Here is a 25,135-nt window from a genome sequence, read left to right as displayed (position 1 = left end):
TCAAAATGACCCACAATAGAATGTCATATTTTGTCTCAGTATCGCTTTTGGGGAAATAAGCAAGTGGAGGGGACATTGGGGAAGTGAAAATGCTTTCTGAAAAGGGTCCTAAGCTGGGTTTGGAGGTGTACCAACCAGAGTTGCATGCTGATCCATTTTTTAGCCATTTCCTTTGACTAATCCGGCTTCTTCGATTTGTTTGGGTGCCCGAAATGTCAAGGGTCCACCCGTCACAGACTCCTCTCCATAATGAGAACACATGGCAGATAATCAGGAGTCTCACTGAAATCCGGGACACTGAAATGGATTGTGTTTTACCCAGATTGCACAAGACCAATACCAACCATTCTTGGACCGGGTTTGCACTGCCCTTGAAAGAGTATGTTCACAGCTTTAAGGGCTCCTGGATCTATTGTTCCAAATGACTACTCAGATAGATGCAACATCCGAAAGTTCTTGCTATTAGTTTACACCTGTTGAGTTTTCTTTCCTAGAACTGGAGTTAAAGATGGCAATGTATATGCTATATGTTGGGCTACCTCCACATCAAATTTTGAAACTTCAGCTGGTTCAAAACAGGGCAACGAGTTTGGTTAATAGCACATCATGGCATGATATCACATCAAGGTTAAAATTATTCCGCTCACTGTTGTTTGTTGTTGGCTCCAGGTTACCTGCAGAAGCCTGTTATATCTGACTCATACATGCATGACCATTGGAGAATTTCTCCTTTCAGGCATCCAAAATTATGATGACTATTATCCAAAGACCTTGGAGACCTTGGAGGGATCTATGGACAACACCGGCTCTTCGGGTTAGAAATGGATGAGCACCGTCCTACAGTATTGGACTTGACTAGACTTAATGTCAAGGGGAAACCTTTACCTTATAGTATTTGTTGTTATTCCCTTACTATGATTCATAGGAAGAAGCAGGTAAGAAATCACCACTACCACCACTATCATCATCATTGCACATTGATACCTCTCACATACTAATGCACTGTGCTTGGACTGGGTTGCACATATGGTTGTGCAGCACCACAATGAACTAATGAGGCACTGTTGCAATGCATAACTCCATAAAATGCACTCCATCCCTTGGACATAATATGAGGAATTTATTTATTTTAGCAGCATCTCTGTTTGGGTGTTGGGTGGGGTCCCATGTTTAAAACTGGCCTTGAACCATAATGAGCAAATAAACAGCTGTAGAGCCTTTGTGTTATAGCTCAGCCATCAGGATCTGGCCCTCCACAGGAGTTAGAGTGGGACTCAGAGGCTGATTTAGATTTTGAGCCTCTCCGGGATTTGGATCAGAGCCCAATGGCTTTGTGGGTGCCTGAAGTTGTGGTTACAGAGGAACAGCTAATTGGAGAACATTCCCATGTTACCTCAAGGCTAAATTCACCAGATGGAGTTGTTGTAGGAGAGGATGAGTCTTTTGATCGGAGGCAATCTATCTCACAGGATAGAAGTCAAAGAGAAGTGCTGAGAAGAAGTAAACGTTTGACTCTCAAATGCTTCAGTTAGTAAACTTTCCCATGGGAAGCTGTGATTGTCCTGGATCTCATGAACAGGAGCCCTGAGTTTTCCTTAAAGGGACCTCGCACCTTGTTTTCTTTGCGGTGTCAACGTAGCCTTTCTTCGGAGTAGCATCTCCGTTCCTGTCTCTTGCTCCTTGCCTTGTTCCCGTGCTGTTTCCAGGATATCCAGTTGTAGTTCATGCCTTGTGACTCTCAAGTATACCTTTCCTTGTTACTCCTGTTTTTCCCTGCTCTCCAAGGGATACCTTCCATGTGGATTACAGTTGGCAGTTTTGCTGCGTCTTGTCCCTGATTCCTGCAACTACTGGCTGTTTGCTGACTTTGACTCTTTGCTGGAACTCTTCATGTTCTGTTTGTGGATTACAACTTTGAAAGACTTTGATGAACCATCTTTTGAACTATTGTGAACATTATATTATGGACTACTGACTCTTATTACTCTTACTCCTATTTACTTGCATATATATATATATATATATATATATATATATATATATATATATAAATATAACCTTCAATAAACTGTGTTGCTTGAATACCTGGCTTCCATGTGGTTCTCAGAGGGCTCTCATACCCTTGGGGTGCAACACTTTGTTTTCAATAAGTTGCTTCTTTTTCAGCACCCAATTTGCCTGATGTGCCAACTCTATCTTCCCCCTCACCCTCAACTTATCTGATGTCAGAAGAGTATATTAAGTTTTCATGTATGTTATATAAGCAGCTTATTATGCGCTTCCTCGTATAATAATGAAGTTATCTTGCAGTAAGACCCTGAGTGCTAAAATGAATTTATTCCAGCGTGACAGATTTAGGTCAGGGCCACTAATGGAATAGGCAGATTGATGGAGGTGGCACAAAAGGCAAGGGAAATTGAGTTGTATCTCGCGTAAAAGGGGTTTGATGGCTAGCCTGGGTCACCAAGTTTTATCCAAGTGTGGTGGTGCTTTCTGGCAGTTGGATAAGCCTAGGGTTTTCCAGACATTTGTCTCGAGCAGCACATGCCATGGTGTGAATCAGATTGTTTAATTCCAGTTAGAATCCTTTTTGAATCAGTTGTTGAAGGAAGAATCTATTCGAGGAAATCACTGAATAGACTTTAGTTGGGTTCAGAGCCAGTCCAATAATGAGGCAAATTAAGTGGTCGCTTGGGATGCAAAACATACGGGGGCGCAGTCGAGACTGCTTTTTCTGTTGATTTGTTGTAAAACATGATGTTTTGGTGCTTAATTTGTAAAATTTGAATGTAATTTGATGTTTAATAGGCTTTTCCTTAACCCCTCCTTATTATCCAACATTTTCGCTTATCAAACGCTTTTATTTTTCAGTGATTGGTTTGGGGGGGGGGATTCTGTTCGCCTACATTTGAAAAATACCTAGGGCCGGCTCTGGTTGGGTTTGTCAGCTGTAATTCTTTGTTTCTCCTCCTACTTCTTCTACATTTTTTCCAATATGAAACAGCTATATTCAGTTCCAGACTGCAAAAGCACAGCTGTATATGTACCGCCCATGGCTGGGCATTTTATATGGGTAGGCATTATGCCTGAAGATGAGCACAAACATTTTGGCAGGACAAAACGACAGTGTATGAATAAGGTGGTTGTCTTGTGTAACCATGATGGAACTCCATAGCCATATTGCTACATTCCCTCTCTGTGATGTAAGGTCTCCATCCTTGTTCAACCTATTGCAAAGAATCATGAGATCTAGCAGTGAGACCTGCTCTAATGCCTGCCCATCCTCTTTGCATTAGATTGTTTTATTTAGATCTAGAAATATTACACGGGAAGGAGGAAGGGAAGAAAGGAAAAGACATAAGAAGAATGGTATGCCCAGAGAATCGTAATGACTGATGGAAGCTTCAGTTGGAGTTTATAACTTCTGCCCTAAGACACTTCTGAAAGGATTCTTCCTTCGAATTAAAATCAAGGCAAGCCAAGCTAAACAGTGTTTGATGCCTCTGGAGAACCAAAGAGCTGGAAGCTCTGGAGAAGGACTTTGAGGAAAATGCTTGTCGGATTTCTCTTTGGTCAGGCCTTGCCTCAAGACACGTCTTGACACTGATTGATTCCCTACTACCACTACGTCCTTAACCTCAATTCCATCAAGCCCTCCGGGGTTGTTCTGGGCTGTTGCTCAGTAGAGAGGCTTATGCTCTGCATGCAGAAGGTTCCCAGGTTCATTCCCAAACTCTCAAGGCAGGTTTGGAGAACCCATTGTTGGGATGCGTGAAAAGCTACTACTGAAAACACTGAACTGAAAGCTAAAGTGTTCAGAAAGCTGTGTAAAAGGTCATGTAGGATTCAAGCGAGTAATTGAAGTAATAATGGGTGGCATGCATCTGAACACACAATGCATCCTTGAGCTGAATGCAGGTGTTGTGCATAGGATAAAATGTCCAAGATCTCCAGTAGGCGAGAGCATGCACAAGACACGTCCAACATCTGGACCGAATTCTTCTTGACTAAGATGGACGTTGAATAAGAAACTGGTTAAAAAGGGGTTGTGAGTTGCTACGGACCATACTCATACATACACCCCGGAGGGTAGAGATGCCAAGAGGCCTAGACTCTTCCCAAGGATTTCAAGGAACATCTAATTAATTGCCTCCTTTGTTTCCAAGGAAACCCCAGGCTTTACTCTGGAGCCTTGTTCCAAGCGGGCGGTCTATAGCTTCCATGGCATTCGCCTCGACGTATTATTAGCAAGACAAGCTGAGTCAATATGCCTGCTCCTGCGCAAGGCCAGAGAAATGGTAATTGAATTAAAAGCATTGAGCAGAAGATCAGGGTGTGGTGGGGGTGGGTTGAGAAGATCTCAGCCGCCTTCCAGCATGTCCTGTTCCTCGCTCAGCTTCATAGCAGTGTTGTGTTCCCCAACCACGTCCTCCCACTGCCTGAAGCAGGAGAGAAGCTGTATCTCACAGGCTGTTCTTCTGTGTAGGATTCCCCCCACCTCTTATTTTATCCAATTGGGGATATTTATGGTAATGTCATGCTTAATGGGAAAAGGCAGTATGAAAGAATATGAGGAGAGTTAGAGAAGGAGGAGGAGCTCTTGCTCTGGATGCTGTTGGTGAATGAGTCAGGGAGTAAAAGCTTCTTGACAAGGGATCTCCAAACTAGAGATGAAGAGTGTGTGGTCCTCTTGGATGGTAACTCCATGGAACACAGCCAGCATGGCCAACAGTAAGAGATGACCCGAGTTGCGTTCCAATGGCTCCTAGATGACAACGCACACATTCCTGCTCCAAAGGGAGCCAATGGGTACCAGAGATGAACATCCCCAGGTTGAAACAAAAAGTCATGAATCTATTTTGAAATAGGGTTCAGCACCATGGATGCTTCCTTCATGGTTCCAGTGGTATGTCAGTGGTTGCACTGAATCTGCTTTAGAGTCACTATCCAAATTGCTGAACTGTATACCATAAATAACATCAACACATTGGATAGTTCCATCACGGGTCAGCCCAAATCCATAAGGGAGCTTTATAAGGTTATGAATCTATTTTGGAATAGAGTTCAGCACCATGGATACTTCCTTCATGTTTCCAGTGGTATGTCAGCAATTGCATCAAATCTGCTGCAGGTCTTAGTCTCAGCTTTAGAGTCACTATCCATGTTGCTGTACCATATACTCTAAATACCATCAACACATTGGATAGTTCCATCACGGGTCAGCCCAAAACCATAAGGGAGCTTTATAAGGTTATGAATCTAATTTTGGAATAGAGTTCAGCACCATGGATACTTCCTTCATGTTTCCAGTGGTATGTCAGTGGTTGCGTCAAATCTGCTGCAGGTCTTAGTCTCAGCTTTAGAGTCACTATCCAAGTTGCCCAACCGTATACTCTAAATAACATCAACACATTGGATAGTTCCATCACGGGTCAGCCCAAATCCATAAGGGACCTTTATAAGGTTATGAATCTGTTTTGGAATAGGGTTCAGCACCATGGATACTTCATGTTTCCAGTGGTATGTCAGTGGTTGCATCAAATCTGCTGCAGGTCTTAGTCTCAGCTTTAGAGTTGCTATCCAAGTTGCCCAACCATATACTCTAAATAACATCAACACATTGGATAGTTCCATCACGGGTCAGCCCAAATCCATAAGGGACCTTTATAAGGTTATGAATCTGTTTTGGAATAGGGTTCAGCACCATGGATACTTCATGTTTCCAGTGGTATGTCAGTGGTTGCATCAAATCTGCTGCAGGTCTTAGTCTCAGCTTTAGAGTTGCTATCCAAGTTGCCCAACCATATACTCTAAATAACATCAACACATTGGATAGTTCCATCACGGGTCAGCCCAAAACCATAAGGGAGCTTTATAAGGTTATGAATCTATTTTGGAATAGGGTTCAGCACCATGGATGCTTCCTTCATGTTTCCAGTGGTATGTCAGCAGTTGCGTCAAATCTGCTGTAGGTCTTAGTCTCAGCTTTAGAGTCACTATCCAAATTGCTGAACCGTAAGCCCTAAATAACGTCAACTTGTTGGATCGTTTCATCACCAGTCAGCCCAAAACCATCCAGCACATTATGAGCTGGGTAAACCCATATTCCGAACCAGATAATTACTGGTCGCTTCCTTTCAAATGACCAAGTCCAACCAGGGTGAGGGAAATGATTCAGAATAAATCTGCCATGACACGTCACAAAAGAAATATCTTTTATCTTTGGCCATTAACTCCTCCTAGGAGAAATGGCGACTCTTTGTATCTGTACACAGAATTCATTCTATTTCTCTCTCCTTTTCTTTTTCTCTCTCTTTTTGGCACCTGCATAGCTGAACTCTTTACAATTAAATACAGGAAATCTCAAAAACACCGATTTCTGCATCTTTCTGATTTGTCCCCCACCCACCCATCTCGGCTATCTCTGGATCCTACCCAACAGAGTCTCACGTTATGACCCTTTGGAAGGATAACAGAACATGCCCAACACTTCAACATGGCTCACTGAATAGTTTTCTTTTCATTTTCCAACAATCCTCTTCCTCTTCCTCCCACCCCTTTTGTATATTAATTACATTTTACATTTCTTCATATTTGTTTTAAATCTCTTTTTCTTTCATCTTCGTTTTTTTAAAATGTTGTTTTGTGGTTTTGTGTGTGTGTGTGTGTGTGTTGTTTTGTTGTTTGTTTGTTTTTTTACAGCAAAAGTGAGTCCAGTAGTACATAAGTACACAAAAGTCTGCGTTAGCAGAGTTTGGCTGTCATTTGGTCGGACTGTTTGAGGATTTCGGTGTTGTAGAGATCCAGCGCATGATTCACTCGGATGATCTCGCTGTTGGTCAGTTTCAGGCGGTGCTTCAGCATACAGGAGAAAAGATCGAGCTGGGGCTTCCCTGGCGCTACCGGAGGTGCCAGTCTGTTGATTCGGTCCCGTATATCCAACAGCAGTAACATGACGGAGGATGAGGAGTAGAACTGGCCACCTTGCGTGTAGGATTGGTTGACCTGCTGTACGGCACTGCGCAACAGGTCGGCATTGAAACGCAAGCTGTATCCAAACACCTGGATGTCTGATATCTTGATGTAGAACAGGCGCTTGTTGGGGTCAGACAGATCCACAGGTCCTTGACCAGTCTCATTGCGCATCATAGTGGAGAGCCGGCTCCGGCTGCGTAGGTAGATGTGAACAGTCTCAAAAAAGGTTTTCCACCGGTTTCCCAACAGTAGTGTCCAGTTGTAGCACTGACTGTTCTGCAGGCGAGTTTTCTCCCAACGAGGATAACCAAACTCCCCAAAGGGCATGTTCCAACCTTCGGAGTGGCTCCCACTAAAAGGGTTGACATAGACGTAGAACAGGGGATCCAGGGTGGTGTTGCGTGCTTGGCAGATGCGCATGGAGATGCCAATCACCATGTGGATGAAGTCCATCCGATTCTTGTTGCTCTTTAAGGTGAGGGACATGCGCTTGCGCCACCTGGGGTCAAAGAAGGTGTCCAAGCGGATCTCATTGCTGATGAAAGTGGTGTGCACATACAAGCGAGAGTCCATCTTCTGAAGGAGGTACTTCAGCTCCAAGTCCTGGAAGTCCAGGTCTGTCTCAAAGCTGATGAACTGCTCACTCCGTTCAGAGTCCACATTCTGGGGCTCACAGCGGCCCCGGGAGAGACGGTAGCCCTTGTTGCAGGAGCCACAGAGGGAGATGTTGGCCAGGCTGCACATGGCACAGCTGTTGTTGCCTCCAATGATGCAAGGTATGGGACGCTGGCACAGGCTGGTGCTTCCATGGCAGACGCAGCTCCGTTGGCTTTCCAAGAAGGTGCCCCAGAACCCATTCTCATTACAATAGAGGAGAGACTGGACCCTGGACAGCCACTGCTGTATTGTTCTGAAAAGAAGAAAGCAAATCATCAGGTCAAGTCTAAAAGACTGGGCTCTAAACACAGGATTGGCAACACAAGACCCTCTAGTTGGGATTGGTTGGTACTCCCAACATTCCTCTCCATTAGCTCGGCAAGCAAGGGCTGTTAGAACCTAAAGTTCAACAACATCTAGAAGCAACGTGATTGATAGCCCTGCTTTAGCATATCGGTCTCATAACTGCATCTCCCATCTCACCCGCCCCCCCAAAAAAACAGAATGAAAGGCAGCTCATTAGCCTCTGATCTTCACCCATTCTTGAGGAAGAGAGGTGTAGGATTTTCCTACCACTCCCTTCCAACAGGTTGAAGATAAACTGAGCAATGCATCCCATACCATCATTGGCCAACCAATTGGTCCATTGCTGAAACAACCTACAGAGCTCTTGAACGATGTCCCAACCATTTTCCTTGGTTTGACTTTCAGTGTAAACATACCAAGTTCACACTCCCTGAACCCTCTGAATTGTCCAGTTTCCTGGATATGCTCCTACAAAGGTTCCACACTCAATGGGCCTTCACAACATTCCAGATACTCTATCTGTTGGTTGTCATCCTGGACTGGACAAGTCTCAACTAGTTATGTAGAGGATAGGATTAGATTGAGGGAACCCTCTCTGTATTCCCATGCATGTCTAGATAGGCCTTTGCTGGTTTCTCTCTTGCTTTCCTGTTTACATCCACTTCCTCACCTTGTTGTTATAGTAATGTGAACCCTTCAGGGATGAAGCAACTTCCTCTATCAATTGGAATGTTAATTGCCCCAAAGGCTTGGACCATACGGTCAGGCATATTTCTTTGTCTTCAACCTGAGAAGGTCACATTTTGCCCTCTCTCCTGACAAAATGTAGCTATTCAGATATTTTGTTATTTTTACCTTCTCACCTTCCTTAGTGGCTAGTCTAGTGAGCTAGTTAGCTCCAAGAACCTTTTCTATCTATAATGGATTTCTTTTTTACTTCAATAAATGATTTTTGAACTTTCAAGGAGACTTTGCAATTTTTTGCCATCCTGAGAAACAAAGGCCTTTCCAAGCTCACCACACACAAGTTTCTGCTGCATATGAAACGTGGTTCTGCCACTCTGCTGTATTTTTGAGGAATCACCCCCAAAAGAGGGTTATTTTTGAGTTTAACCGCTCAATAGATTCCCAACACTATCTTCCATTTCTGAATGTGATGCTGTTTTGATGCATGTGCTGCTCAATGCTCATCATACTATCCCTGAATGTAGGGCTATTGTTACAGGCCTAACCACAGAATTATATTATACAAGCAGTGCTTTTTGGTCCATGGCTGTTCTTTCCCACCCCCAGGACACTTTCCTCTGCTTCACATTCCCTTTGCTGCATTACCAAGTCTTCCATTGTTCCCCAAAGGCACAGGCCACTCAGCGTTTTACAGAGATGGCACTGGCTAATGAGAAATTAGGATGCCATTCCTGTAGATGGGAGGGAGTGATCACGGGCACAGCTCCCGGAGTCAGATTAGTGAAATTTGCAGCACCCGTCTGGCTTGACCTCTGAATAATCATTAGGTTGTGTGCCGGATCAAAGGCAGAATTAAAAATGACACAATGGGCCTGGATGAACAAGGAAAAATCAGAGATAAAAAGAGCGAGATGGAGGGAGGGAACCAGAGACAGGGAGAGAAATAGGAAGAAAGAAGGGGTGGAGGAGCATGAGCAGACAGATGGACAGACAGAGCCAGAGATACAGGCAGGGACAGAGAGATAATGATCAATGGATATGGTCACTGTACACTTGTGCAAATGGACATCTGGTACATAACTACTCAACTGTGCTTTCAATGTATCCTTTGATTCTGAGCTCCTCTCCTCACTATTGGCTTTGACATCAGAGTTTTGGGTATCCATCAATGCTTCTAACTAAGGGAGGAACAGACATTGTAGCGTTTGTAGTCTGATGTTCTTCCTAGTCTAGGTTAGATCCAGAAACATGTCCACCTGTTTCCTTCACAGCCAAGCTGTTGGTGTCTCTTATAATTCTCACTTCAGTTGAACCCATAGTTTGGAGCTGACACTTCAATATACTGTGTTTTATCCTCTGACAACTAAGAACTATCTTGCATGTCATTGTGTCCACAATTCGTACATCTTTCGCAACACAGAGGGAAGATGCACATGGCACAAGAAATATGGGCCAACTCTTAAATGTTGACATAGCAAATCATTGATTCAGTGGATCTGCCCAACATTTAGACCAGGGGTCCCCAAACTAAGGCCCGTGGGCTGGATCAAGGTCATTGACCTGGCCCCTGTCCAAAACTTTAAACTTAGGATTGACCTAAGTCTACCTGGTCTTTGGAGGTCTCTTTGTTTAGCTATGGCCTTATGAGACCATCTAGATGGCTTTTGGAGATCACTTTCCTTACCTATGGTCCTATGAGATCATCTAGATGGCCTTTAAGGGTCCCTTTCCTTACCTATGGTCTTATGAGAATGTCTAGATGGCCTTTGAGGGCCCCTTTCCTTACCTATGGTCTTATGAAACCATCTAGATGGTCTTTGAAGGTCCCTTTCCTTATCTGTGGTCTTCTGATAGCCTTGTGAGATCATCTAGATCAGGGTTCCTCAAACCTTTAAAGCAAATCCTTCAGACTGTTGAGGGGCCGAATTATCATTTGAAAAAAAAAACAAAAAACGAACAAATTCCTATGCACACTGCACATGTCTTATTTGTAGTGCAAAACAACAACAACAACAACAACAATGAAAGAACAATACAATATTTTAAAATGAAAACAATCTTAACCAACATAAACCTATCAGGATTTCAATGGAAAGTGTGGGCCTGCTACTGGCCAATGAGATAGTCAAGTTAATTAGGGTTGTTGTTGTTGTTGTTGTTGTTGTTGTTGTTGTGTGCCTTCAAGTCATTTCAGAATTTGGGTGAGCCTAAGTCTAACATTATTTATTTATTTACTTACTACATTTATTTACTACATTTATATCCCACCCTTCTTACCCCGAAGGGGACTCAGAGAAGCTGTATGTACATACAATATATTATATTATTAGCATAGCACAATATTAGCATTATACATTACTATATTGAACTATACCACTATACTGTAATACTATATGTAATATATAACATATAATTAATAATAATTAATAATAATGCCCCCAGGCAAGAGACAAAACCTTTCCAATGCTAATTAGGGTGATTAACTTAAACATTAATGCTGGCTTCCCAGTGACAAAGGACTCTTGCCACACCCTGGACTCTCCACAGATATATATTCTTTCCTTTCCTTACCTAGTTTATCCATACCTCACAACCTCTGAGGATGCCTGCCATAGATGTGGGTGAAACGTCAGGAGAGAATACTTCTGGAACATGACCACACAACCCGAAAGACATACAACAACCCTGTGATCCCGGCCATGAAAGCCTTCGACAACATATAATAATAATTATTATATGGTATTATTATTAGTATTATATTGTATAACATTATAATATTATTATCAATATTATATGTATATACAATATATTATATTATTTAAAATGATATAAAATATTATATTATAAAACTGAGGGCGGGGGCCAGGTAAATGACCTTGGAGGGCCGCATCCGGCCCCCGGGCCTTAGTTTGGGGACCCCTGATCTAGATGGTCTTTGAGGGTCCCTTTCCTTACCTATGGTGTTATGAGACCATCTAGATGGTCTTTGGGAGTCTCTTTGCTTACATATGGTCTTATGAGATCGTCTAGATCAGGGGTCCCCAAACTAAGGCCCATGGGCCAGATGCGGCCCTCCAAGGTCATTGACCTGGCCTCTGTCCTAAACTTTAGACACAACAACAACAATCCTGATTTTGGACTATTTCGTCATAGTCCAGCCCCCCAACAGTCTGAGGGACTGTGAAGCGGCCCTCCACTTAAAAGGTTTGTGGATCCCTGATTTAGACCATGGGTTGCCCTGCTCCTCTTGTTCTGATAGGCTGATGAGTCTGTCCCATTTTTGCTCTATGGCAGTGGTTCCCAATCTGTGGTCTAAAATATGGGCTGCGGTCTCACCATTACTACTACAGTTAATAACACAGCCCAAGCAAAACAATGTTTTCTTGGTGTCTTCGTTTTTAGGCCCGTTCCTGGGGTTATTTGGGGCGCTGATTCAGAACATTGCATTGAATACACCACATCAGCTCTAGATGATTAAATATGGTTTTCTGTGGGCGAGCAGATGGTGACTACTGGATGGCATATGTTCTGTATCAGAAACTAGAGCTGATGTAGTCTATTCAATGCAATTTTCTGAATGAGCACAACAGATAACCAAACCAAATCTAAAGTTGACCAAAAACTGATTGATAACCCTTTTGGTACTAATGTTGGAGAGTGGTCCCTGGTCAAAGTGGTCCATGGTCAGAGTGGTCCATGGTCAAAGAGATCCCTGGTCAGAGTGGTCCATGGTCAAAGAGATCCCTGGTCAAAGTGGTCCCCGGTCAAAGTGGTCCATGGTCCAAGTAGTCCCTGGTCAGAGTAGGCCCTGGTCAAAGTGGTCCCTGGTCAAAGTGGTCCCTGGTTGAAGTGATCCCTGGTCGAAGTGGTCCCTGGTCAAAGTGATCCCTGGTCAGGTGGTCCCTGGACAAAAAAGGTTGGGAACCACTGCTCTATGGAGTACTATGGGCGATCCCTTGTGGCTGAGTCTGATTGTCTTCCAAGGCTAGAGTCATTGTTGTGGATCTGTAAGTGACTGTGGAGACCTATTCTGGATCTGCCTGGTCTTTCACAATGAGGTTGTACATTTCCAGATAGAAGGCAACTCCCATGATTTTTCCAGTCTGGTTTTCAAAATGTCTAATGGGACTCAGAAGGAGGGCAAGAGAGAAGGAAGCAACAACAACAGTGACAACGCACAAGAAAACAAGTCAGCGGTTGCGTGCTTGCCATAGTTTTGAAAGCGAGAAAGGACGATTAGCACATCTTGCTCATTCCAAAGCTGAGAATGTCTCTTGCCACTTCTCGGCAAGTTAAAAGGAGTCAGACAGAACTGGGGAGGGGTTGCAAGAGAGGGAAAAAACACTGGGATCTATAAATACTGTTTAGCAGAACAAGCCCAGCAACAAAGCTATATCAACAATGGCTAACACTGCAGATTCCACCGCCTATTCTCTGCCAAGAACGGTTTACTAGTGCACATTTAGCTGAAGGCAAAGGGAATATTTTACAAGCTCTCCCTGTCTCTCGCTCAGACTCTCATGTGGAAGATCAGAAAAACTAATCTGGCAGGATGGAATGCCTCTTTCCTGAGAGAGCATCCTCAAAGTCTAGGGAATTGGGAATAAGACAGGAAAGACATTTCCATTATGGTGTCAATGGTTCGAGTGTCGGACTATGACTCTGGGGACCAGGGTTAGAATCCCCACTCGGTTATGGAGACCCGTTGGGCATATCATGCTCTTCTCGGCTTCATAGATGGCAAAGGCAATATTCTCCAACCAAATCTTGCCAAGGAAACCCTATGATAGGACAATCCAAAGGTGAAGCTAAGTCAGAAATGACTTCAAGACACACAACAACCAAGACATCAGAGAAGCTTTGCAAATGTCAGCCATGGAAGATGCCTCACACAAGAAAGCTGTCCGTTCACTCTTACCGGTTTCACACTCATAGTTCTGATTATTTATGGGTTTGTGCCACCACCACATTCTGAAGGAGATGCCAGTGGCTCAACTGATGACTTGAAGCTTGGGTTGCTGACCTGAAGGTTTCCAGTTCGATTGCAACCCAGGGAGAGCGAGGATGAGCTCCCACTATCATCTCCAGCTCCATGCAGGGATAGTAAAAACTGTTGGGAATCTGCGAGCTGTTAAGCTCAAATGACCCTCTTTGTGAGGTAAATTCCCAGGAAAAACAGCAGTGTGTGGAAGTATCTCTTCCAAAAGAGCAGGAAACTTACGTGGAGCGAGTTCAGGAAAGCCTTTATCTTCTGGATGGCAAAGGATCGCAAAGTCAGCTTAAAAGTTTAAAAACATTTATTGAGGTGAAAAAAATCAATTGATGGATAGAAAAGGTTTGGAGCTAACTAGCTTATCTAAGCTGGTCTAAAACAGGTAGGCTGGTAAAAATAATAAAGAAATCTAGATAGCTACATTTTGGCTACGAGAGGAGACAAAATGCGTCCTCTCTGTGAAACAAAAGCAGGAAAAGCGCCCTAACCCTTTCTTCTCTAGGGCCATAAAAATTCCAAAACTAAATTGAGGAAGTTGCATCAAGCCCTAAGAGAGATCTCATTTCTAAGTCAACAAAGGATGGGGTGGATCTAAACAAGACAGGAAGAAGGAAATAACAGTAAAGTCTATCTGGCATGCATTGGATATAGAGAGAAGTCCCTCAGTCTATTTCTATGCTTATTAATCTAATAATAGAGACTTGAGCAGTGCAGGATGACATGACATCTCTAACAAAAACATCCAGGCGTCCCCTGGGCAACGTCCTCACAGACAGCCAATTCTCTCACACTAGGGATGACTTGCAGTTTCTCAAGTCGCTCCTGTCAGGAAAAAAGAATTCTGAAGTTGGGCTGCGGTGTGAACAATCTGTGAGATGGGGCGAGCTCCCGTCTGTCAGCTCTAGCTTGTGCGGACATGAGAGAAGCCTCCCAGCAAGATGGTAACACATCCAGGCGTCCCTTGGGCAACGTCTCTGTAGATGGCCGATTCTCTGCAGTATGAACTCAAGCTGCTTCTGGCACAATAAAAAAATCAGTAGTTGTATGGGTTGTTGTGCATTTTCTGGGTTGTATTATCATGTTTCAGAAGCATTTTCTCCCGACGTATTTGCCCGCATCTATGACAGGCAACACACTATAGGAACCTGGAATGTAAGATCTATGAGCCAGGGCAAACTGGACGTGGTTATTGGTGAGATGTCAAGATTAAAGATAGACATTCTGCGAGTCAGTGAACTGAAATGGACTGGAATGGGCCACTTCACAAAAGATGACCACCAGATCTACTACTGTGGACAAGAGGAACACAGAAGAAACAGAGCAGCCTTCATAGTTAATAATAAAGTTGCGAAAGCAGTGATTGGATACAACCCAAAAAATGATAGAATGGTCTCAATTCGAGTTAAAGGCAAGCCATTTAACATCACAGTGATCCAAACATACGCCCCAACCACAGCTGCTGAAGAAGCAGAATTAGATAAGTTCTATGAGGATCTTAAGCACTTAGTGGATAACACACCAAAAAGAGACATTATTCTCATTACAGGAGATTGGAATGCTAAGGTGGGCAGTCAAATGATAACCGGGATCACAGGCAAGCATGGTCTGGGACAACAAAATGAAGCGGGATGTAGGCTGATAGAATTTTGCCAGGAAAACTCAATGTGCATAATAAACACTCTCTTCCAACAACCTAAAAAACGGCTTTACACATGGACTTCACCAGATGGTCAACACCGAAATCAGATTGACTACATCCTTTGCAGCCAAAGGTGGCGGACATCCATCCAGTCGGTGAAAACAAGACCTGGAGCTGACTGTAGTTCAGATCATGAACTTCTTATTACAAAATTTAGAATCAGACTAAAGAGAATGGGGAAAATACACAGACCAATTAGATATGATCTCACAAATATTCCCAGTGAATATGCAGTGGAGGTGAAGAATAGATTTAATAAATAGAGTCCCAGAAGAACTATGGACAGAAGTCCACAACATTGTTCAGGAGGCAGCAACAAAGTACGTCCCAAAGAAAAAGAAAACCAAGAAGGCAAGACAGTTGTCTGTTGAGACACTAGAAGTAGCCCAAGAAAGAAGGAAGGCGAAAGGAAACGGCGATAAGGGGAGATCTGCCCAATTAAATGCACAATTCCAGAGGTTAGCCAGGAGAGACAAGGAACTATTTCTGAGCAAGTCAGAGACTGAGCATGACAGGCATCCTCAGAGGTTGTGAGGTATGTACAGCCTGGAAAATGCACAACAAATTCCGGCCATGAAAGCCTTCGACAACACAGTAGTTGTATGTTTTGCATTCACTGTCCCCAAGCAGCAGAACGGCTTACAGGACGACTTGTGGGCAAACACTATTTTATTCTCAGTGAAGTAGTCAAAAGAGAAGTAAAGGAAAATGCTGGGCAGGCTTAGTCCTAGTTGAATTCAGCAATAATTTCGATCCTGGTTGTTTGGAAAAATTGGATCTGACTTGACTCATGCTGCCATTTGCCATTTTCTCATCTATTTTCATTAGCGGGCCCCCACATTTCAGCAGAAACAATCACCCTTCCATTGCCACCCCATAAATCGCTCTGCCAGATCAAAGGTCTTAAATCTATCACTCTCTGAAGTTGAGTAGCCCACCCTGAGGCAAACAATATATCACCATCCGAGAAGAAGAGGAGGAGGAGCCGATTTGATGTGGGATTCTATTATGACTTGAGTCACCTCTCTTTTTACTTGTACTAACTTCGTTTGCTCTGCTTGTTTCAAAAACAAATTGAGTCAGAGTAATCAGCGGTGGGAGAAAATGGACTCCCACCTTTGTGCGTCAACCACGTTGACTGAACACAACTTTCCGCATCTGGCTCTATTCTGCTTCATTTTCAGAAGGGCAGCTGAGTGTCAGCACGTTCCTTCAGGCTATAATTGAATATAGAACATGCTATTTCGATTAGACCTTTTTGTGAACGGGACAGAGAGCGTCCCGCTGTTAATATAACCACTCCATCTTTTCAAAGTCGGCGGCACATATTAAGTGCTGCTTTCTCGGTCGGGGCTTTCGCACGGCCAAAATTGCCCCAGTATGGGTCCATTCTGGGTCTAATTTTGTTCAAGGGACATTCAGTGAAATCATGCTGGACATGTGGCAGATATTGGAGAACTGGACATGTGTTTAGGAGGAGAGGAAATGAAGTTCACTCTGGATTTCTTCAGGAGACAGCTGCAGAGACAGACAACATTCAATTACTATCTGCTACGGTAGGCATGGGCAAACTTCGGCCCTCCAGGTGTTTTGGACTGCAACTCCCACAATTCCTAACAGCCGGTAGGCTGTTAGGAATTGTGGGAGTTGTGGTCCAAAACACCTGGAGGGCCCAAGTTTGCCCATGCCTATGCTAGAGGTTCATCCTTAACTTGTGCTTGCTCTGTCCTGGGATGAAAACCACCTCAATGTTGACATAGCAAATCATTGATTCAGTGGGTCTCCCCTAGTTGGAACTAACTAACATTTAGACCATGGGTTGTCCTGCTCCTCTTGTTCTGAAAGGTTGATGAGTCTGTCCCATTCTTACTCTATGGTAGTGGTTCCCAACCTGTGGTCCTCAAGAACTAAAATATGGTCCACGGCCTCACCGTTACTACTACAGATAATAACACAGCCTGACCAAAATATATATTCTTCTTAGTGTCTCCGTTTTTAGGCCTGTTCCTGGGGTTACTTGTGAGGTTTAATGGGCCTTAAGAAGCATCGCTAATAACAAGGCAGCAGGAGACTCTGTTTTTAGGCCTGTTCCTGGGGTTACTTGTGAGGTTGAATGGGCCTTAAAAAGCATTGCTAATAACAAGGCAGCAGGAGACTCCGTTTTTAGGCCTGTTCCTGGTGTTACTTGTGAGGTTTAATGGGCCTTAAGAAGCATTGCTAATAACAAGGCAGCAGGAGACTCCGTTTTTAGGCCTGTTCCTGGGGTTACTTGTGAGGTTTAATGGGCCTTAAGAAGCATTGCTAATAACAAGGCAGCAGGAGACTCCATTTTTAGGCCTGTTCCTAGGGTTACTTGGGGTGCTGATTCAGAAAATTGCACTGGATAGACCACATCAGCTCTAGATTATTAAATATGGTTTTCTGTGGGCAAGCAGATTGCAACTACTAGATGGCATATGTTCTGTATCAGAAATTAGAACTGATGTGGTCCCTGGTCAAAGTGCTCCCTGGTAAAGAAAAGGTTAAGAACCACTGTATTAAACCAATGGGATTTACCAATGTGTTGGCAGAAAGCTTGAATTGCTGCTGAACTGCAACTCCTAATATACCGTATATACTCGAATATAAGCCAACCCGAATATAAGCCGAGGCACCTAATTTTACCACAAAAAACTGGCAAAACATTGACTCCAGCATAAGCCAAGATACCAATAAAATTACATTAACTGAGGCATCAGTAGTTTAAATGTTTTTGAATCTTTACATCAAACTGTAATTTAAGATATGACTGTTCAAATCTGATTAAATCATTATTTTCATCTTCTTCAATGTAAATGTGCTTATGTATCCTTTGAATAATAATAGAATGAAATAATAAAGGTACTGTATATACTCGAGTATAAGCCTAGTTTTTCAGCCCTTTTTTAGGACTGATAAAGCCCCTCTTGGCTTATACTCGAGTGAGGGTCCTGGCTAGTGAGTATATATGATACATTTATTATTTTTATTTTTATTGGTATTATTACATTTATTATTTTACTCTATTATTATTGTTAGTATTACATTTATTTTACTCTATTTTTATTATTAATAATACATTTATTATTTTACTCTATTATGATTAAAAGGATACATAAGTGCATTTACATTGAAGATGAGAATAATGATTTAATCAGACAGTCTTATCTTAGAGTTTTATGTAAATATTCAAAAATATTTAACCTACAGATGCCTCGATTAATGTAATTTTATTGGTTTCTATTTTTATTTCTGAAATGTACCTCTCTCGGCTTATACTTGAGTCAATGTTTTCCCAGTTTTTTGTGATAAAATTAGGTGCCTTGGCTTATATTCGGTCGGCTTATACTCGAGTATATACCCTAATAATAATAATAATAATAATAATAATAATAATAATAATAATAATAATAATAATATTCAGTAAAATAATAAATGTAATAACAAATAGAGTAAAATAATAAATGTATTAATAATAATAAAAATAGAGTAAAATAAATGTAAAAGTAACAATAATAGAGTAAAATAATAAATGTAACAATACCAATAATAATAGAGAAAAATAATAAATATACCAGATATACTTGAGTATAAGCCCACCAGGACCCTCACCCAAGTATAAGCCGAGGATATTTTTTTTTCAGTCCTAAAAAAGGGCTGAAAAACTAGGCTTATACTCAAGTATATACAGTATCTCTGCTTGCCAAGGTTGATGAGAGTTGTAGTCCAGCACTCTTTGCCTACTCTTACTCTTAACAAAGCTGGCTCTGTGAAGACAAGATGAGGATGAAGCAAAAACACGCATATATTATTTTTGATTCATCAGCTTAGAAATAAGAGCTTTTGGAGGAGGCACCTAGCATCTCTCCAGTCAAGCATACTCCAAAGCTTTTAGATAAATATGTCTTTAGCATTCCACTTCTATTTGGGGGAAAGAACGCAGGGCGGGGGGAGTGAAGCCACCGAAGCAGAAAGACAGTCTCTGGCGAATGCTATCAAATCTGGGTGAGATGGGACAAAATGCATGATGGCAGCTGAGTTTTTAAATGAGTGATGTGCCTGAACTGTTTAAGTCAACACCACCAGGCATATTAGCATTTTTCCCTCGTGTTTGTCATTCTGCATTTCTAGCTAATGGGGCAGAGGGAGGGGTTCCCTGGGAAGGGAACAAGACGAGAGTGCGAGAAAGCAAAGAAAGTGGCCTAGAAAACCCTTCTTGGCTAGAGATCTGGGATTGTCTTTCTTTCTCATATCAGACCCAAATACCACTTCTCAACATAGTCCCCATTGAAATCGAGGCACTTCTCATAGCGATAAATGAGCTTGGAAAGTCCTTCCCCACCAAACTTTGCCGCTTGCCTTGCGTCCTTGACCAGGCAGCTGCGCATGTGCATGTGTTCAACTTTCCCCCACGCTCGTCCTGGATTGCTCCTGTTGTGGTAATCTCTGAGCGGTTAGACTCAATTTAACCCTCCCTGGGGGAGATTCCACCAAAATCAGCAGAGTAGCAAAAGCAAAGCTTTCAAATGCAAGTTACTTACACGGGGCGAGCAAAAAGAAGCCTTTGACCATTTAGGTTTGCAATGGACTGCAGAGTCTCAGTAAAAGTTCAAAAAGTATTTATTCAGGTAAAAAGAATTCCATTGTAGATAGAAAGGCTTGGGAGCTGTCTAGTCTACTCTAGATTGGTCTCTAAGGAAAAATAAGAAAGGAAAAATAACAAACATCTAAATAGTTACATCTTGCCAGGAGAGATGGCGAGGTGCTTCTTGTTAGCTTGAAGAACAAAGGGAGAAGAGTGAACCAAAATGGTTCCAACCTCATGGTCCAGTTTATTGGGGTCATAAAAAACATTCTGACCAATGGGAAGTTAGTGTCCCTAAAGGTTCACATTTCTACTAACTTCAAAGTAAGGGATGTGACTTAAACAGGAGAGAGTGAAACACAGTAAAGCCTGTCTAGGCATGCTTTGGAAACAGGGAAAGGATTCCCTCAATCTATCATCTATCTAACTACACTTAGACTTGAGTAGTCCAGGATGATTCCCAACAACTCCTCTAAGGTTTTGCAAGAAGCACATCTTTCCTGTCCCCAAAAACGGTCCTTGCAAGCATTTGCAAAACAGAAGAGCGATCCAGGACGAGCGTGGGGGAAAGTTGGGCGCATGCACATGCGCAGCTGCGGGAAGAGTTAGACTCAATTGGTTGAGGATGCAAGCCAAGCAGCAAAGTTTGGTGGGGAAGGACTTTCCAAACTCTTTTATCACTATGAGAAGTGCCTAGATTTCAATGGGGACTATGTTGAGAAGTGGTATTTGTGTCTGGCTTTCAACTGCATATGGTAAATGTTTTCTCCTATACTTTGTTCATTTTTAATTCCAAAACGTAATCTACTTTCTGGATAGCCCTGGTATTATTAATTTATGTTCATGTTGACTTTCCATTTCTCCTTTGATTCAGTAGGTCCACCATAGTTGGAATACACAACTGGATGTAGGCCAAAGACTAGGCAACGTAGTGTCATTCAGGACCATGGCTGAAACTCAAGAGTGATTTCAGCATCTCCGTGACATGAAGGTTGCTTATAAGTTATCTTCATCGTGACCTTGTGTCACTACAATCACAGACTCACATGAGGACAGCTAAATGAAGGATGCCGATACCTTTCTCGAGGCAGCTGGTGGTTAGGGTTGTGTCGACAGCGGATGCTGAGGCCGAAAAGTTTGCGGGCAGTGCGTTGGATCTTCTGGCGCTGGATCTCCATGGCACTCTGTAGGAGTTTGTACCGGTTCTGAAGGTCCCAATCGTTCCCCCAGTGCTGGTGGATGCTTCCAATGGTCAGAAAATGGTTGCTAGGTAGCCTTTTCATGAAAGATTTAAATTCATCTAGAAAACATAAATATACACACAGTCAAGTGGAGATTCTTTGGCCGGAGAAGAGGAGAGCAATATGGACTCCTTCCTTTCTGATGCTTGTTTCATTTTGCTTTTAACAGACTCTATTGTTAGATGAAAGTACTACAAGTAGAAAATTCTGGGGAGGATGCCATTTTTTTCTGAGTCATTGTCCATTATTTCTCTTGGAGGACAAACTTTGGTGTGACATATGGTTTATCCTGCACTTCACCAGCTAATCTGATGCCTTGTCTCTAGTCTATATATATAAAGGAGTAATGGTGTTCGTTCCTCCCACTAAACAACAAAAGTACAAGCCCCAGAACCTAGAAATTTGGCAGCACAACCCACCATCCTTGCCCCTAGGTTCCGACAACAAAAAGAAAAGAAAAATAAAGTCCTAATTAGAGGGAGAGAAATAATTGTTTTTATCCAATTGCTGCCAGTTAGAAGGCTAAGCTCCGCCCACTTGGTCTCCTAACAACCCACTCAGCCCAGTGTCAATAAAAGAATAAAAAATAAAATAAATACAAATAATACAATAAAAATAATAACAAACACTAAAATAATTAAAAACACTAAAAAATTAATACAATAAAATACTATAATAACAAAATAACTAAAAACAATACAACAAAATAATAAAATATAATAAATAAAAAAGATAAGTTACAATAAAATTAATTAAAAAAATACAAAAAAATCCACAACAATTTTTAACCAATACCACCACCACTTTGCCACAGCAACGCGTGGCCGGGTACAGCTAGTGTTGATATAAGTTCCAATTTCCTTTCAGTTGACTTCTAGACTTGCCACAATAGTTGGGCACCACCTTGTCCTTTGCTTCAGGCAAACTATACGTTGAGTCAACTCTAATCATATATTTACATGTATATATGTATTTATTTATTTATTTATTTCAAATATTTCTATCCCGCCCTTCTCACCCGGAGGGACTCAGGGCGGCGTACAATTGGCAACAATTCGATGCCGATACATCATTAAAAACAACAACATATAAAAAATACAACCAATTAAATACAGTATAAAATATAAAACATAAACGTGTTTAAAATCCGTTCGTCCAATATCCTCCAACTTTATCCATATAACAATCTGGGTCGTCTTTATCATTTATTTATTAAAAGCCTGGGCACAAAGCCATGTTTTTAAGGCTTTTCTAAAACTCAAAAGGGTTGGGGCTTGCCGTATATCTCTGGGGAGGGTGTTCCATAGCCGGGGAGCCACCACCGAGAAGGCCCTGTCCCTCGTTCCCACCAGCCGCGCTTGTGTGGCAGGCGGGACCGAGAGCAGGGCCTCTCCAGATGACCTCAGGGATCTTCCTGGCTCATAGGAGGAGATACGTTCGGACAAGTAGATTGGGCCAGAACCGTAGAAGGGGATGGTCAACAATGACCCTCCAGTTTCTTTTAGAGGACACTTCCCATAGTCCTTCTGCACTGGCATTAGGGAGTTCTGGGACTTTTCAACTGCTGTGATTCAATCCTATACATGTTCAGCTAGGCATCAGAAATGGACGAGTAGATATTGCACTCCTTCCAGGTTTAATTCCATACTTCCTCAATTTAAAAAAGTCAGATTATAATGGTAGACAACACTAGGATGTTACAGGAGGCTCTTTCCCTCCTTCTCCCATCATTACCTGAGTTCTCTAGATCTTTGTACGCCTCCGTCCAAGACTTTGCCATGTTGGCCAACGTGTACTCCATGATCTGAATGTCGGTGATGGGACAATTACACTGTGGGAATTCTTCGGCACACTGGCAACCGCACTGGCTGTCTTGGCAAATATATTCTCCCTCTCCATTGCACATGATGTAACTCAATGCCGACTGCACAAATTTCTCTTGTAAGTACTGAGGGAAGATGACCTGGAGACCTAGAGATGAAACAGGGAGAGAAGGAAACAACAAAAATAAACTCTACAGTCTACAATGTATTTAATAGTGGCTGGCATGTTCCATACCAATAGGGTGGTGATTCCATTTTGACGTTCAATCTAAATTTTAAAGGAGCGATTGGAAATTATGAACTATTCAGGGAAAAAGTCCGGCACCTTGACATTTCTAGTTTCTGATACAGAACATATGCCACTCAGTAGTTGCCATCTGCTCGCCCACAGAAAACCATATTTAATAATCTAAAACTGATGTGATCTATGCAATGCAATTTTCTAAATCAGCTCCCCAAATAAGCCCAGGAACAGGTCTAAAAACGAAGACACTTAGACATCCAGGTGCCATATGAAATGGCTCTGCTCAGGGGGATAGAGGAGGAGAAGCAGCAGTCAGGAGGCCTGTTGTTACGCCTTTTGTGGGTAGTCAGCCTAAAAAACGAAGACACCAAGGTTCTCCCCGCTTCCAGGTGCCACATGGAACTGCTCTGCTCAAGGGAAGGGAGGAGGAGGAGAAGCAGCAGTCAGGAGGCCTGTTGTCGTGCCTTTCATATATAGTCATCCTCTCCCCTCCCAACATTCCCGCTGCCTTGGCACTATAAGAGGGTTTTGTGAGAACAGTCACTCTTGTTGCAACAGTGTAGTAACTAACAGTGAGGCGATGGACCATATTTTAGTTCTTGGGGACTACTGGTAGTCCACGGACCACAGGTTGAGAACTACTATCATACAGAATGAGATCTCTTGCAGAGACAGAGCTAGGTAAGTCTAAACACAACATTCCTGTATGCTTCATTGTGGTTCTATCTGAAAGATAATTTTATACCTTTGCACAAGTCTGCACATCAGAAAGGAAAGTTGTCATTATATCACCAATCTGAACCACTTCAAATTTTGGAGGATTTCGGATTTTCGGGTAAGGGTTGCTCAATGCTAATTTGTGGAGCCTCCAGTGGCCTAGGGGATAAAAGCCTTGTGACTTGAAGGTTGGGTTGCTGACCTGAAGGTTGCTGACCTGAAGGCTGCCAGGTTCGAATCCCATCCAGGGAGAGCGCGGATGAGCTCCCTCTATCAGCTCCAGCTCAATGTGGGGACATGAAAGAAACCTCCCACAAGGATGGGCAACGTCCTTGCAGACGGCCAATTCTCTCACTCCAGAAGCAACTCCGGTTGCTCCTGACACACAAAAAATGCTAATTGTATATGCACACACACATATATATATATTATTTACATATAATATTGATAATAATATTATAATGGAATACAATATTATACTACTAATAATACAATATAATGATATTAATTATATATTACATATTAAATGTAATATTACTAATAATATTACCATATAATGATATAGTACATTATAGTAATTTAATGCTTATATTGTGCTATGCTAATAATATATTGTATGTACATTTGATTTGTAAGCCGCTCTGAGTCCCCTCCGGGGTGAGAAGAGCGGGATATAAATGTAGTAAATAAATACATAAATAAACCTATACCTATGTCGAATTATCAGGGGTATATTTCCTCTTCTGTGCTCCCACCCTAACTTTTTTTTTCATTTCCAGTGCCATTTTATTCCATTTCCAGTGCCATTTTATTACTCCATATTTTTTCATTCTGGGTCTCGGTCTGAACTTGGGAGGGGCTATCCAAGGTGCTGAACATAATTTAAGGAAACCCGAATCCTTCTTTTCAAGTCTGGACTAAAATGCAGAGTCGGGAGGGTGAGGGCACGCAGACTGTGGGAAAGGATGGGATCCACGTCTGCCAAGAAGGCAATCCTGTTCTTCCGCACTGTAAGGCAAGTGTGAACAGCCACGGGGCTTTCCCAGCATGCAGCGAGGCCTGAATGAATGCAAAAGTGAACACAGCTGCCCTGGTTTTGTCACTTCCACTTGCATCACGGATTGAGAAGTGGTAGCGAAGGTGGGATTTTCAAGGTCAACAAAGGGAGACTTGGTCTCCCTTTCCCATGT

At 42.5% G+C, this 25,135-nt stretch overlaps 1 protein-coding gene across 3 annotated transcripts in view; it reads right to left on the bottom strand.

The window, feature by feature from the left end:
* Nucleotides 1-6,198: 6,198 nt before the first annotated feature.
* The window catches only part of brinp1 (BMP/retinoic acid inducible neural specific 1), a 111,573-nt gene continuing 92,636 nt past the window's right edge, over nt 6,199-25,135 (bottom strand). For all 3 annotated transcript variants that reach the window (XM_062959686.1, XM_062959689.1, XM_062959688.1), the window contains exons 6-8: nt 22,896-23,132; nt 20,998-21,220; nt 6,199-7,885 (exon numbers count right to left, since the gene is read on the bottom strand). In XM_062959686.1, the coding sequence (XP_062815756.1) occupies nt 6,745-7,885; nt 20,998-21,220; nt 22,896-23,132 (1,601 nt within the window). In that variant the 3' untranslated portion in view covers nt 6,199-6,744. The remainder of the gene's footprint in view (nt 7,886-20,997; nt 21,221-22,895; nt 23,133-25,135) is intronic.

The sequence above is a fragment of the Anolis carolinensis genome, unplaced genomic scaffold (assembly GCF_035594765.1).
Source record: "Anolis carolinensis isolate JA03-04 unplaced genomic scaffold, rAnoCar3.1.pri scaffold_7, whole genome shotgun sequence".
Lineage (NCBI taxonomy): Eukaryota > Metazoa > Chordata > Lepidosauria > Squamata > Dactyloidae > Anolis > Anolis carolinensis.
Note: the sequence above shows the minus strand (reverse complement) of the source record. Positions and strands in the feature narration are given on the sequence as shown.